We start from the raw sequence: 16,587 nt of genomic DNA, 5'->3' as shown, positions 1-16,587 counted from the left end.
GTTTTCATTGCATTTTTATTAAGGTGAAACCCTGACCTGTAGCTGCAGAAAATAAGCAAATTTTCAGCACAAAACCTCATGCAGATTTAAATGTGCAAAACACAAAACTTGCAAGCAAAGCTAGACAATTGTGGAATCAGGGGTAAAGCATCTAAGAAGAATCGCCATCAAGAAACTGAAATGGCAATATTTTCATTTGTTCACATTTTACTGAAAAAATCTGGAACACCGGAGAGAATGGAAACAAACCAAACTACGGAAAGCACCTTTTTGAAAAATACAGGACTATTCTGCCTCCATTCTTGCCAAGAGCCAGTTTGTTTGGGGGCGTTGCAATTGACTGCAAAATCCAGTGTGTTAACTGAATATCTACTAATTTCAGCAAGACTTTTCTGTTACACCCACATAGAAGATTATTTAAACAAAACAAGCTGGTATACTAAGAAAAAGCTACTGCGATACTAAACAGAGCCTAATAAGATCACATTTGTTCACTTCTATCACAAAATCAGTACATCATGCTTGAATTCCAGATTGTACAGTTACTGATCCATCCAGTCATCTCACATTCATATACCTCACCTATGGGTCGACCATCAAGATCTGGCTACACCAAAATTCGGTAACACTTTGCAGTTTGCAATCATAAGCAAAGCCAAGTTCTTTGCAGTTTGCAGTCATCATCCACAAAGACTAAGAGCTGGTATCCTACACTACTGTGTCGCCCGTTCTCGCAAAATTAATCCTTTCCAAGCTAGTGTCAATGTCTATGCCAGTGCCTTTTTCTAGAGCTAGTATCACCTCTCACCTTACCTCTAGTCTCAAGAATTCTGGAAGCAAAACAGATGAAACCAATGATGGCCATCGCATACAGCGCTCTGTAAGGTGCCAATGCCATCGAGCTAATAAAGGAATAAAAGCCACCTATGAGGTAGAGAAAGCTCATTCCAACTTCGCGCCCTCTCCTTCCGGGTAACTTAAAAGATATAAAGCTGGCAGTTGGCTGCGATCCCAAAAGTCCATGCAGAATAACACCAACACAAAGGGCAGAATCAACAAACCACGGAAATCTCTGACCCACTCCGATTCTCTGCACAGAAACAACAGGAGCCGATTTAAATCATTACTGATTAAGCAGCATAACATAAGTTGCTCGCTGAAGTAACATCCTATAAATGTTTCTATGGGATGTCCGCAAAGTGCCCAAGTTATAGAACACAAAATAATAGTGGTTCCAGAATCGAAGTTGGCAAGGTACAGTGACGGTAGGAACATGAATCAGGTTCACTGGAAATGACCCACTGGAGTCAACCATATCTTAGCAAAAAAATCTATATCCTGAATGGTAGCGTGATTTTTGCTTGGGTAATTAAATGAAACCCTGATCATAACTAGACGTAGAAAATTGAAACCGGTCAACCATATACACTAACCTGTATGCTGACAGTAACATTATATTTTCAAGATACACATTACATAATTAAATGTTCAGGCCTTTCCATGGATGTCTAGTGTAACATAGCAATGCAAGTCCAAAACTGAGGTGCCAGGCTGAGCTGCAGTTTCTTCACAACAGTAATCAATTATATGAAAGTATGCTAGACAATACAATAAAAGCAATGGCCTGTCTAGCATATGTTGCCTAAATATTATGTGCACAATAAGATGATCATTCCAGCCAGGATTCATTATTAGTTATTTATCAACGACGGAGACTGATTGACAATTAGAACCATGTTTCATCCTTTTTTCACAGGACCAAGTTCACAATTAGAATGATATGAATATAATAATTCAGTTGAAGCACTGGCTAGTGGACATTTGGTCTATTGAGATGGCTGTTGACTAGTCACTGGTGCTGCTCACAAAATCAGTACAGGGAAGAATATTTTCATGCTATATGTCATCACTGATGAGGCAATTACTGTCATTGAGGAGTTTGTCCAAAATCATTCAGATAAGTAAGAACAACAAACCTGTATCCAAGCAATAAGTGAAGGCACAAACATGAGTGTAGCTAGAAGATGCAGGATCATAATCCCATGCCGACAGTCAAACACTTCTAGCTGGCTGTCAGTAAAGCTTTTAGCAGCTGCTGGGCTGTCATCCATTGGCAGAAGTTGCTCGAGTCCATCTGGTTTATTTTTGGATTGTAGAATAGGATTATTATCCATCTTGGATTTATACAGGTCCTTTTTCTGAGCGATGTTACGAAACGAAGCTCCTAAGAAACTGTTACAGTACCAAAGCATCCACTTCAGTAGTTGAACTGGGATTACATATAAAATGTATACATATATATATGGCCCTATATCACTGCATTCAAAATAAATTTCAAGTACGTTTTATGATTCTAATCCATGCATACAGAACTGGAGGCAAGAAATTTGTTCCTATAAATACTGGAGTAGATGGTGCTTGTCCACCTGCCACTTCATGTCCACCAAAAGTAACTCACTAACTAGTGGCACTCACTAACTAGTGGGCCATCTGTCCACGATCTCCACCATCTTATTTTGTGGTTTTCAGAATACATAACATGATACTTTCATGGTTTATCCGTTGTAAATTGACTTTATTTTACAAGTCTAACTCAATTTCTGTGACCATTAGATGTCATGTGGAGATCGATGCGGTGCCTGATTGGATGTACCTTTGTTATTTTGGTAGCAATACACAGGCATGGAGCTAGTAGGCATAAACAAGCCACTGAAAACTTTGTTGACAGGTATAAGTAAAAGCAAAGCCTTGTTTGGAATGCAAAAGTTTTTCCCGTTCCTATAGGAAATAAACTCCTGCCTAACGCTTGCATTCCAAACAGGCCCTTATGGAAAATCATATAGCTAGAACTAGTGTATATCAAGTTAAAACGTACCTGCAGAGGGCTGAATGGGCATGGAAGGAATGTGAAAGAAGTAAAAGACCAAGACCAATTGCTGGATGAACGAAGCAGACAAGAGTAATTGTAGCAAATGCTACAGCTATATTTGTATTGTTCTTGATCATCTGCACAATCTTTTTCAAAGTACATCAGTTAGTGTCAACAAGAAAAATCAGCAAAACATGCATATCTGCGTATACTCTCATACTTCCAGGACGCACTTACCTTGAGAGACTGAAATGAGAACGAGAAAGCGAGGAACTGGCGAACAAGTGGAGAATGAGCACCGTCCTCCCAAGATTGCCAGCTGTAGATCATTATTTTATTACAAGATAAGTAATCAAAAAATGGTGTAATGTTTGTTGCACACATACTTGCTTCAGAAACTCCATAAAGGTACACTGCAAGGCTCACTAGTTTTACAATCAGATTTTCCTTTGTGGAGACCAATTTCTCAGGATGCAGAATATGAAGTGCATATACCGATCGCATCACAGAAGCTAATTGTTTATTCCTAATAAACAAACAATATATAAGTAATAACCATAAAGAAAGAATGTCCAGCTATCCGAAGTCCCTAACCCAATTCAACACCACAGCTCTGACAAACTCTAGATACTGCTGTGCACTAGTTCTCATTTCTGAAATCAAATCTCAATTTCTTAGCACAAGTATACTGATACTTAGATGAGGTAGTAAGCCAATAGCATAAGTAATATACTAATTCAGGATACACAAGTCCACTGCATCGTACAATAAGAGTATCAAATGCCGGTTCTATTATCTCATTACTCAACAATTATCCCCCAAACAGAAGTAAAAAAGGTCAAGTTTATTCCGTAGAAGTATACTGTTTGTACATTAAGTCCCTGAACTTTAGATTGGCTTACTGAGCCCCCTAAACTTACAATCTCCTCGTACAACTGAACAGTTTTACTACCATGGAGAACCCCTGATCAGCCTACCTCTCTGACGGGGATCCCCTAGCTTTGTCAACTCACTGCCCAAACACGATCAGCTCCACGCACATGCAAATGATAAAACTGTTTCACTCCCAACATGCTGGACGAAATGCTAAGATGAGCGATTATTTTCCAACGACATGGAGCAGAACAATGTCAGTCTGTAGAGGGACAAGAAAAAGCACATGCATCTCTATCTCCTCTCTCACTGCCCTATCTACACAACACGACAGATATCTTCAACGATGTGCACCCATGTAGTGGTGGCATGTAAACCTGAGAGCGAGCTTGATGCGTGCTACAACAACGAAAACCGAGTCCAATCTCAGGTGTGGCGGTTGTGGGCTCCACATGGCAGCGACGACCCAGCCACGGATCATTTGGTTGTTATGGGGGAGATTAGAACTCAGGTCCAACTCGACCGGACAAGGGAAAAGATACCTCGGAGATAGTGGGGAAAGAATAAAGAACAACGGGAGGGAGACAAGTCAGGGAGAGAGAAAGGACGAAGTACAGATCTACGTGGCAAAACTGTCCTCAGGGAGTAAAATGATCTGATGTTAAATATTAGGGGGTTAAATTAGACGATTTGAAGTTCAGGCTGTTAATTGAACAATTATGATACTGCAGTAGAGTAAAGTGGCATTTTTCAAATACAAATAATAACTTAATACTCCCTACATTCCATAATGTAGTGCGCCCAGGCTTTTCGAGATTTAACTTTGACCATAAATTTAACCAACATGAGCGACTGCGGCGGGGGCATGACAGATACCTTTGAATTCGTATTTGAAAGAAGTTTTCAAAGGTATAATTTTTCAGTAAAATGATTTATGTATTATTGGTCTAATTTATGGTCAAAGTTAAATCTCGAAAAGCGTGAGAGCACTACATTATGGAATGGAGGGAGTAAGATTTAGACTACTAGCTCCTGAACATTCCCTGCATCATGAAAAGAAAGAACAGAAGAAAAAAAAACTTATAGATGTATTTAGCATGTACTAACCGTCTTTTGGCGAAGACATGTAGAATGGCAGCCACATACAGAATCAATTTCGAACTTAGTGTTACCAAAATGGTGAAACCATTGGCAACTATATAGCAGACCACAGTAACAAACAAGAAGGTTCCAAATCGAGGGTTTTGCTGTGTAGTGAAAAATAAGAAGGCAAGGAAAAGAAGTATTGGCGTGAAACAAAGGAACATCAACGGCTTTGGCTTCAGATTAGTCTCAATAGCTGACAAAATAGATGGCACAGAAGAGTCACGTTCCCATGCTAGTGATTGTCGCATCAGGCCAAACAGTATTATGGCAATCATGAAACCAAGAATCTGCAAAAGACATAATAATAGTTTAACAGGTAACCATGGGCAGTCTTATGTAGCTATCTGGCTACAGTAACTAGCAGTTCTATGCAAATATGCTGTAATCCATCAATGGTGTAAATTTGATGAATAATGACTACATAATCATCAATGTTGTACCACGAGAAACACATCATAGGCAAACCAGTGAAAAGAATCGGATGATCGTATAGCAAGAAAAACACAAAACCCGAAGTTCTCTAAAAATCCATAATATGCATGCCCTCGCCGCACAAAGATAAATACATACACAAATGGCCTATCAATAAGTATTATACATTCCCTATTCTGTATCATAAAAGTATGTAAAGCTAAAATATCCCCCTTCTACAGGTTGGCGAAATTGTGACCCATTAGCCATCAAGATTAGCTTGTTTGTTTTAAATGTTAGGGTATCATGAGATATTTTGTACAAACCGATGCATGGAAAAGGTTGAGCAAGGCCTATAGATTTAAGTAGTTCAAACAGCTACTGTGGGATGTTGATTACAAATACATCACTGTTGTGTCCTGCATTAACAATTTAACATACAGTATCTAGCCAGTAGAATAATAATGTTGTTCCTTAACCTTCAGAAAACAGTCAGGATTAATGTCCTTAGTAAGAAAAGTACCAAAAGGTCTTTACTTCAAGAAGATTACAAGTAATAGACAGTTATTTGCAGTGTGTTCAAAGACTCAAACATGATGAGTCACAGATATGCAGGCACCCAGGTGAGGCGAGGATAGCACACCAGGAAAAAAGACTCTCAATTCATCTGAACCCAGCTGCCCACCTGTGGCCTCTCCACAATGTTACTTAGCCCTGGCAATGCTGCCTCAAACTCCCACTATCTCTAACGGACAACAGCCCAGCAGCAGGCCTGGCAATGGTGAGTGGTGACACAATAACAGCAGCAAGTGGGGATAAGGTTAGCCCCACTGTCAACCTCCCTCAATCAGGCATGAGATGGCAACACAATAACGGCCACAAGTGGGGCTAAGGTTAGCCCCACCCCCACTATCTACCTCCCTCAATCAGCCATCATGTTGTCCCCAATGCGCATAGATGCCAGGGTGATGGCCACTAACCATGATAAGAGTGCTTAAGAAAAGGGGTGTGAACAGATTATAGACTCCACAGCACACAAGACATGTCATGTTTGGGCCATATCTGTTGATAGTTACTAAACCTAAACTTCTAACAATCAATGCGGTTTAGCGAAGAGAGACATTATGATGTCACCCGCAAAACATGACTCGAGCTCAAAAATAAGGACTATGCTGCAATCATGCATAAAAGTTGTCCTGCAAATAAAGATTACCTCGGATGAGTACAACAAAAAGAATCTGCTAGTTGCAGCACCAAGCGAAGCGCGAAGACTGACTTTGTATGAGCAATGCGGGTCAGCCTACAAAATTTGGAGCCACCTAAATAATGAGTTCAAAGTTGAGAAATAACATATTCAGTTTATGTCTAACATTGGATAAGCAACGACTAAAATAGCTCAGTGACAATTTAGGGCTGCATGGACACCCCAACGTTTTCATGTTAGAAATGAACATCACGGTAATAAAAATTATAAAACCTTGAATTTTGGAGAGACTTCATTATGTGTCGAAGGTGGTACATGGCTAGTGGGAAGGAACTAGGGCTAGCAGCATCGTCAACATACAGGCTTGGTAAATGGCAACACTCCCTGGGTGTGGTGAGCAGCATCACAAGAATAGAGAATGGTTGCATGGGGACTAAAGATGGCAGTCAGTTGGCGACAACACTACGGTGCTATGGGAGCACATCAAGTTCGTCAGAATTGTGATCCTGAATCAAATCAGAGGTTCTATGGTAGGATCACAAATTGTGGGATCAATGTACAATTGAGGATCAAAATTCTAAGACTGATGCAGAATCATTAGGACTGGTCAGTCAATTTAGGGTCGTAGAACCTATGAAAGATGGTAATTGCTGGCCGTGCACGGCAGCTACACGAAAGATATAACACAGGTATTAAGCCATTTGTACAATGATAATTTAGAAGATACAATAAAATATATAAGCAAGTGTAAAAAGGGTTTAGTGCATTACAAAACCTAAAACTATTGGAGTGTCAATTTCCATAACATGTAACTTTCCAGTGTCATTACTGAGGTTACTTCCACACGAAAAAACAGTACGATAAGTAACCTTACCAGGACTAGCACAGTAGTTTTCTCTGCCCCTTGGTGTGAATCCCAAGTAGCAGGTGACGAATCAACCACTACAGTTTCAGAATAGATATTCGGAATAATGTGTATGCCTGATACAGAATCCCAAGCCAGTGCAACAGGTGGGAAGCACCGTAATTTACAAAGGTCTGCAATGCATACATATGAGAAGTTACAAGGTAGTAACAATGCTTAACCAAAGTTCTTCAAACAGATAAGTATGACTTAATCTGGTGCAACAGACAGTAAGTTGAGCATCTACAGATAGGTGTAGTGGTTATGTCTTGCATAGATCATAATGGCCAGAACAGAAAGCACACGGGCAATTATTAGTTCTTACGTCTTGTGTAAATCATAATAATGATCGGAATAGAATGCATACTGGTTGTTATTAGTTGCTATTACTATCACCCATTTACAAGTAAAGACTAGGAGAAAAAAGTCAAACAGATGCAGTTGCTTACTGTTTTTATCAGCTTCGATTTGGTCACCAATATTTTTTATTCCACATCCAGTAGTTTTCAGTGATAGCAAAACTGGTAGAAGACCAAGGCTGACCGAAAACGACAGGGTTAAAGCCATTGGGTGATCCTCCTTCAAAAATATTTCCTGGGATCAAGACATCTAGGTTTCAGCCCGTTTTGTATCACAAATTAGACAACATCATATATATTATGTTAAGTACTAATTACTAACTTCAGGTGAATAGCTAGAGTGGACAATCCTGCCAACAGAAAGTGCACTTGTTCCTTCCACTGGATTAAAGAACTGCCCCACTGCCATCGAAGCCGCTGGGGGAGGTCTGCCTGAAATCGTCTGGATACCAAAATATTAGAACAACCAGTGTATCAATTCAATGCGCAAATAAAAGGCTTACTATGTGCATCTATTGATATTTTATAACCACAAAATATACCAAAGGCGTATGAGATGGGAGTTCAAACTAAACTGATGGGTTTAGTTTTTATTGACACATTTTACCATATTTATATGAGCTAAAATTCCCAGACTTGCCGGTGTTCGCGAGGTACATCAAGCTTGCTAATTATGTCAAGGTGCCAGACTTGCCGGTGTTCGCGAGGTACGTCAAGCTCGCTAATTATGTCAAGGTGCGCTGAATCCAGGCAGTAGCATCCCCAGACCTGTGTTTAGCACCTGCCACTACTTTGCCTCACCACTATCCATGCCTGTTGCCATCCAATTTTGACTTTGAGCAATCCCGATTATCACTACTCAGGCCAACTAATCTAGTCTCTTTGTAACAAGATAATCTTTAATCATTATTTAAGGGACCAAGTCTAATCCCTCACATTGCTAACCTTGTGGGTGCCAGCCGGACACATTGCCCCGACCAAGTCCATAACACCCTCTAATTTCCAATCCATAAGAACATCAGGTTGGTGGTTCTGTTATACAGGATGGACAAAAAGACTTGACCTACCTACATATTGCCTACTTAGGAGGAATTGTCCATAATAGGCAATAGGCATTCTACAACTCCATATTTATTACTCCCTCCGTCCCATAATATAAGAGCGTTTTTTACACTACACCCGTCCCATAATATAAGAGCGCTTTGGACACTAGTGTAGTGTCAAAAACGCTCTTATATTATGGGACGGAGGGAGTACTAATTAATGCATCAAACTGCATATTTATATTGAAGCCAACCATATCAAATTCATAATAAGTTCAGCCACACAAAGTATCATTTATGTTACATCTCCATGAAAACAAACAATATTTGGTTGCCTTAGGTGTCGAAAGTAGAGGGACCAAAACCAACAACAACAACAACAACAACAAAGCCCTTAGTCCCAAACAAGTTGGGGTAGGCTAGAGGTGAAACCCATAATATCTCGCAACCAACTCATGGTTCTGGCACATGGAAAGTAGAGGACCAAAACCATGACAATGATTTTATTTTCACAAAACATACTTTCTGGTGGATTCAACGTGTCTTACAAATAATAAACTAGAGATGGGTCTTATTATTTTCACATGCAGTAGACAACTGAGCTCAGGTTGTTTTGTTAATTATAACTGAAGCTCAGGTTTCTGTGGTTCTCTGGTTAACTTAGAAGATTTTTTTACATTTTTTCCTTATTCAACATGAATTTGTAAACACAGTAATCGCCTCTCTACTCACATGTATGCTGTACAAAAGTTAGTGTAAGGTATTATATTAAAAAAAACGACTAACTGGTTGGGTTTTCTCGTTGGCTGGGTTGAAAATATCCAACATTCAAATTAAAGTTGCAAGCTTATCTGCTTATGACAAAAAACAATACCAATAGGGCTTGCCTATGAGTTGTTCATTGTTAATGCAGCAGCATCCCCATGTATTGTTTGTGAAGACATTATTTTTACAAAGACTTCTATCTAAACTAGCATCGCCGACCCATCTGGGCCACGTACAGCCACCGCATACATGTCCTTTTCCTCTGCTCTGGGCGGCCAAGGCAAGGGGGACAAGAGAAGCAGAGGGCGCAATGAGAACACAAAGCGAGCAGACAGGTGGGCCAGAAAGTCAAGTCAGGCAAGCGATCTTATTCACCTGGAGTGATGTCAAGGGTTTTCACCGCCACGCTAAGCTGCCAATAACCAGGGGACAGGGGAAGAGGCTGTGACAAATGAGAGCAGAGGTGAAAGGTAGATTCGCCTTGCCCTCCACTGCAAGAAGAGCTCTAGCGTCGTGCAGGCGGCGAGTCACGGATGCTAGGGCAGTACAGTCACACCAGGAACCAAGAGTAGATACATGAAACTCCACTAATGCCTTCAAGAATATGACCAAATCACAAGACCACGGTTCTCTCCTCCAATCCATCCAACTCCCTAGCAGTGGGCGGACAAATGCTGGCTGCAGACGGACTCATACAACACCGGCCATACAAGTCAGCCAGACAGGGAAGACTGTGTGGTAAAAAGAAAGGAACGGCCAAGATGGAGGGACGAATCTGATGGACAAAAATCTCAGAGCTCTAAGGAGCATCTATTTCCAGTACCAATTTGGTTAGATAAGACTTGATTGAGCCTGATCTCACAAGACACGTTTGTGAGAACAAATGTACTCCCTCTGTAACTTAATGTAAGACATTTTTGCAAAAACATCTTACGTCTTACATTAAGTTACAGAGGTTGTATATTTGAATAGAACACTTTCAGTATCACATGATGGTAGTTATCAGTTATGCTTGTTCATTGCATTTCTGTACCCTAAACCACACACCTTTTTTATTAGCACAAGTAACAAATTATCTTGTGAAGAGGTTAGGATGGGAGAAATTCAAAGCACCCTATATTCAGAAAGTTAACTCACAAAGAACATATGTGGAATTAGTTGCACAAAAGCATTCTAGATGAAAACAGGAATGGTTCAAGGGAATACCTGCCGCGAAGCCACCGATATAGTCATGAAATTGTAGCCATTCATATCTTCTGGACTCAGCAAAAGAAAGGCAGAAGGAGGCGGTTGCTCAGTTTGGCTCCCGGGTTCTACCTGCTCGACAAGCAATAATGATGACAAGAATAAGGGAACAAATGGTATGTTACTTGCAATAGATGAAGGCAAATGTGCACAAGAAATAGAACTGGTCCATTGTACAATGTGTACTGTACAAAAGCAATGTTCAGAAAGAAAAGAAAAAAGTACCCTCAAAAACAATGATTTTCACTGCACCAAGCATAATAAAAAAACAAAAGGGAAGGAGAAGCTTCACAATGTGGACAGCACGGTAAAAAAATACTTAAATCAACAGAAGTAACTTGATAGAACTGAAAATGTGAGGGTTATTTTGTTAGGTAGTAGCCTAACATAATATAAGAAAATAAGATTCAGATGCTGCAGTTGATAGTATAAAGACAAAGCAACGTTGGGAACAGAGAAGTCATTGAGACCATTTGTACCATAAACAGCATAAACAAGAAACCTGCATACATGAACCAGAAAGATGGAGAATGCCAGGATGTAGGAACATGAAAGGTGAACAGTTAAAGATATTACCTGTTTTGGTGCAGGTCCTGCTGGGATATGGACCATCTTTGAGGTAACTTCAACTATCCTTTTGCTAGCAGGTACTTCATTTTCAATGGACGAACGATGCTTTTCTGGCCACAAGTGAATCCTGACTCCAGAACATGGAGCAAGATTTGTGACAAAAACAAAGTGTCCTCTTCCATTTGAACCCTTCAACGAGAGAACAGTTAAGCGGACAAAGTTTATTCAATTAGACGCCTGCTAAATTTGTAATATGGTGTCCAAACAGTACGAAGAACTTTGAAAAAGCTACACTGATCAAACACTAGTAAGACAATTTCACCTACCAGCTTTTTAATATCTAACCATCTTCTCCTGCCATCCATCGCTAAAACAGTAACCAAATTTGACTGGATATGCAGGTCCTTTTCAAGGCCATCACTTGTCCATAGAACAGATGGTGGGCAAAAAAGTGTATCATTTCGCTGCAATTCTATAGAAAATATATTGTTATGTAAAGACGACAAGAATGGCATGAGATTTTGACAGCACTTCTCTTTTATAACACTTTATTTATGGTTGATGCCACATTTGTATTAGTGTTTAGAGATGTATTTATAGATATGATATGTCAACTGAAGCAGTAAAATGAGGTAGAAATTATTACTGACAAACTCACTACAAAAACTGAAGCACGTCTATTTGTGATTTAAAATGACCGTGTAATACCAAATTAGCAATTTTCCATGCCCTATGAAACATAATGAACTAGAACTGCCATGAGTGTAATATTATAGCAGTAAAGTTAGTTAGCCTAAACAACATCTTAAATAGATTAGTGTTAGTACTGAATTGGACACATTATGAAAGAAACAATCATGACACATAATAGTATACATCAAAGTTGTTTTGAAAGAGGTGAACTAGAGCTACTTCCACAAACCGCTTCAGGACTTCCACAGGCAGCAAAAAATATTTTTATTTGTAGAAGGCAAGATGCACTTTTATATTTCACATTCAAAAAATGACAAAGGCTATTTTAAAACGTTAGGATGCCATATGAAAAATGAATGGTCACTTTTGACCTAGATTTCAGATCCCCGGCCAAGCTTTATGTGCTCGTAAATAAGGGTACACATCCCACATCTTTTAGGCCATTAATAGTCAATTATGCAAAGGATGCAACAAGGAAAAGAATGAAATCGTACCACCGGCTTCCCTGGTATCACTCGCAAGAAAATTTGAAGATTGAGAACCTGAAACATGATTCATCCAACTCAAAGAATGGGGAACTACACTCTGGAGCATTTCCGCAAACACAAAGACTCTTTTTTGTGAACTCAAAAATGGCTGCCGACCCACAGGATCTATCATGCTAAGAAGAGTGTGCGCGACCTGGATAAGGTTAAAATCCCCATAAGTACAGTACATTTCACTGTAGAGCACTTAATGCATTTGAGATAAGTAAATGGTCTCAACCTGTACAGCTAATTGATTGCACCAGAGGATGGATTGATGTTCCATGGATAGCCAAACATTCTTCACACTGGAGCTCCCTACCATAAACCCATGAGTAGAAGGTACAATGCCATCCAATGCGGCCAACCTTGACCTAATCTGAACCAAAATAAATGGGAACTCAACATTTGATTGGTATCTACTTTAGAAAGACATAGTTAATGTCACAGAGTGATCAATTAATGCTACACCGTAACAAACTAATCATGCATATATGTAGCATATAATCTATCTGAAATTCTATGAAATTTCAGATTAGTCTTACAAGCAGCTTCTAAAATTGAATGTAATAAAATTACTAGTATAAGCAAAATCACGTTTTAAATATGTAAATTATGATTTAGTACAAGAAAAAACTAACTTTATTTTATATTTTGTGAACAGACAATTATACATCTGTGACTTGACATTATCAGAATACTGAGTGTCAGCAAAGAAAACATTACAACTTTACGAGTCATGCCCTGATACTGAGTTACTGACACGTGTTCCTTAGTGCCACTGTATCTACAACAGAAATTACTAATCACGGAAAAAATGAGTACAGATTTCATAATCTCAACCCAGTATATTATAGAAATGGTCTTCTAAAACTTGTGAGAAATTTGCAGTATCCAAGTGAATCACATACAGCAACTAAGCAGTCATAGATCTTAGATACTTACAAACAAGGAAATCTTGTTATCAAAGAAAATAACATAGACATAATCAAATGTGCATAGGATTAAGTGATTAACTACTTATAATATACCAGCAGCAAAAATAATACCTGATAATCATGGATGCCGCCTGATATAGAGACAACTACTACATTTGAGAGTTTTGGACTGCTTGTATGTGATACTCCTTTCTTGTATCCGTTTCTCCATTCTTCGTTGACATGGGAGAAAAAATGACCCAAGGACGGCTGCAGAGCAACAGGAGGATACCTGGATGAGCAATCATTTTATGTCATGAGTAACACTTCACTTGCCCGCCGAGTCAGAAGCGAAAGACACAGAAAAATTCCACAGAGAGAGAGAGAGAGTACTGGTGTGGGCTGGAGAGCGTCAGTATAGTTTCAACAGCTGATTTCCTTAAGCCCGGGTGGACAAGAGCTGCTCGAGCCACAAAACCACCCATTGAATGTCCAACTAGCATAACACTAGATGGCAAGTTACCAGTAGAACGAACACCATCCTTCGATCGTGCTAAAAGAGATTCTTTGTATTGATCAAGGATCTACAAAGCACAGAACAAATATGCTATGAGCATATTCAATGAAACATATCGGAGAATAATAAGAACTAATGTGTTCTACTTCACAGGAACAAAATGTGGAAATAGGAAACTGTGTGGATTTGTTTACAAGAGCATAATCATATCAGACATTCTAAAATTCAATGCAGTGGAATTGTCCTGATGATAGAAGTTCTACATTTTGCAGTCACTACCTCGTTTCTTTTTCCACGGCGTATTTTGATTGGTTAAGACAAGGTTTTGACCAGCAATTACTTTCACAAAATGTTGTTTATGTGATAAAGGTTTTGACCAGCAATTACTTTCACAAAATGTTGTTTATGTGATAAAAAATCACATTCATAAGTACTTTTAAATACAAATCAAATGACATTGATCTTATGTTATATAAATTGCATACAAATGTAGTAACTGTTGGTCAAGGAGTTGTCTTAACCAATCAAAATACACTACATTGTGCAACACAGGGAGAATAGCTTATGACCGAAGGGCCCATTGCACTCTATGCTAAGAGCCTAAGATCATATCTTACGAGTTAAGAGTTGGTTACCCTATGGATGGCATAGACAACATATTCAGTATGCTCCTCAAGTATGCGACCATCCATTGCAGAGTGTTCTCCTTCAAGATCAACAGTAAACCAATCCAGAATACGGCCATATTGTGATGGAAGGGAAGAATCTTCCAGTTCAAATGCACTAGATGGTTCCCGATAAAAGGAGGGCTCAAGTGGACCGTTCTGATATGCTCGAGAAGATTCTGCAGCAAATGAGCGAACCTGGATGCATAGCATGATAACAAAGAAAGAATTCAGTAACAGCAATACAGCGACGACAAAATAAGCAAAATTACAAGTCAAACAACATTCAATTGGACTATCTTTCCACAATGGCATTATGGGCGAATATGGACTTTAGTGGCCAATCCATGTTCTTCTCCACTGAAATGCAGGCCACGTAGGCTACGAATAAATACGTGATCGCAAGGTGCAAAACAGTAAAGAATATGTAATCCTATTCCATTTCTAATCTATCGATGCCATATGTGGCCTTTTTAATCCAGTACACGTTTAGTCTTAGCTCTTTACGACTAACAAGTAGCAGTGCTGGGACTAACAAGTAGCAGTGCTTGATTTACATGGCCATATTATAAAACAAAGGTGAAAGCGGGCCTTCACCTGCTTGTAGCTCCCGCCGTTGCCGGGGATGAAAAGCACGGGCACGCCGTCGAGATTGCGGACGCGCTCATTGAAGTCGATCTCCTTCCACCCCTCGTGGTACAGGAACAGGCCGTACCTGTCGGAAGAGACGTTGTTGGGAGCGTGGATGGGGATGTAGGTCGGGTACATGTAGGTCATCTGGCACCCGTTGGGCGCCGGGCGCACCAGCCTGTTGAGGGCCGCGAGCGTGATCCAGGCGGAGAAGAAGAGCACGGCCCCCAGCCTGCAGTTGCCGCCGAATCCAGCCATGCCGTGCGTGGATCGATCAAATCCGAAGCCGCTGGTCCCGCTCACGAGCTTGGCATGGAGCCGCGGAGAAGGGCGAGATTCGAGCGGAGACGGGGACGAAGGAGGGGGGTTTCTGGATCGGAAGAGGGGATCTCGGGCTCGGGATCCGGTGGAGACCTGCGGAGGCCGGTGGTTCACCCGCCAAATGTTACGACGCGCGGCTCGTTCTGCTCCGCGGTCGGGTCTCCGGTCCGCGCGAGGGGTCTCCGGGGAGGAGGAGGCGGGATCAGGGGGAGGTGGTGGGAGAATGGCGGGCGGAGATTTGGAGGAGACGAGGCGGCGACGGGCAATTTGGGGGGAAACGATGGGAGGTGCGGCCGCTTTGGTTGAATGGAGTTGGAACCTACTGTAGGGCCTATCGGCAGTGGCTTGTCGGGTCTGGAGCCACTTTCTGTTTTCGGAGGATACAAGATTGACACTCCACACGCTGTGCTGTTTGTTTTTTTCGGTGCTTTCTCCGGAAAAAAAATGTTAGGGCTGGTACTTCTGTATATGTAAATGAAACAGCATGGCTTTTTCCAGTCAAAAAAACATAGCATGGTTTTCTTTTTCTTTTGAGTCAGTAGTCATGCATCCATAATACAGGAAACATTCATAGAAACACGCGTAGCACCACTCGACAACAAACCGAAAGAACGTTTCCATGAAGCTTTGTAAAAAGGACCCTTGTAAAAGAAATAATACAAATTTCATAGCTCCCCTTTGGAACAGCCGCTGGAGCACTGCCGGAGAAAAACAAGGAATGAAATTGTAGCACCCAAGGACGAGGAAGCACCGTCACACCAACTGCTTTGTGAGTCGATTTAAGCAGCATGCCGTGAGCGGTGAGATCGAGCACCTTGTGGCTCGCCGACCAAAGATCTTATCCATGCCCCTCGAACCCCAGAACCTTCGCCATCAAGCGACGTGGTTGGAAAAGAAACGCAGGGCTGTCAGCCGTCGTCCTCAGATCCGG

At 40.7% G+C, this 16,587-nt stretch overlaps 1 protein-coding gene across 3 annotated transcripts; it reads right to left on the bottom strand.

The window, feature by feature from the left end:
* Positions 1 to 353: 353 nt before the first annotated feature.
* Positions 354 to 16,044, bottom strand: LOC123111585 (uncharacterized). Of its 3 annotated transcripts, none has more exons than XM_044532394.1 (18): positions 15,303 to 16,044; positions 14,676 to 14,903; positions 13,917 to 14,107; positions 13,656 to 13,815; positions 12,848 to 12,985; positions 12,577 to 12,763; positions 11,716 to 11,861; positions 11,396 to 11,578; positions 10,781 to 10,891; positions 8,089 to 8,208; positions 7,857 to 8,001; positions 7,378 to 7,541; positions 6,513 to 6,599; positions 4,850 to 5,175; positions 3,107 to 3,188; positions 2,876 to 3,015; positions 1,977 to 2,232; positions 354 to 1,090 (listed from the first exon to the last, which is right to left on the bottom strand). In XM_044532394.1, the coding sequence occupies exons 1-18, from the start codon at positions 15,591 to 15,593 to the stop codon at positions 761 to 763; spliced, it is 3,285 nt and encodes a 1,094-aa protein (XP_044388329.1). In that variant the 5' UTR covers positions 15,594 to 16,044; the 3' UTR covers positions 354 to 760. The 3 variants fall into 3 exon arrangements, with proteins under 3 accessions (XP_044388329.1, XP_044388330.1, XP_044388331.1); XM_044532395.1 differs by having other exon boundaries at positions 2,876 to 3,006; XM_044532396.1 differs by lacking the exon at positions 15,303 to 16,044 and having other exon boundaries at positions 14,658 to 14,903.
* Positions 16,045 to 16,587: the final 543 nt, after the last annotated feature.

The sequence above is a fragment of the Triticum aestivum genome, chromosome 5B (genome assembly GCF_018294505.1).
Source record: "Triticum aestivum cultivar Chinese Spring chromosome 5B, IWGSC CS RefSeq v2.1, whole genome shotgun sequence".
Classification (NCBI taxonomy): Eukaryota; Viridiplantae; Streptophyta; class Magnoliopsida; order Poales; family Poaceae; genus Triticum; species Triticum aestivum.
The sequence above is the reverse complement of the archived record's forward strand: the minus strand, read 5'-3'. Positions and strand labels throughout refer to the sequence as shown.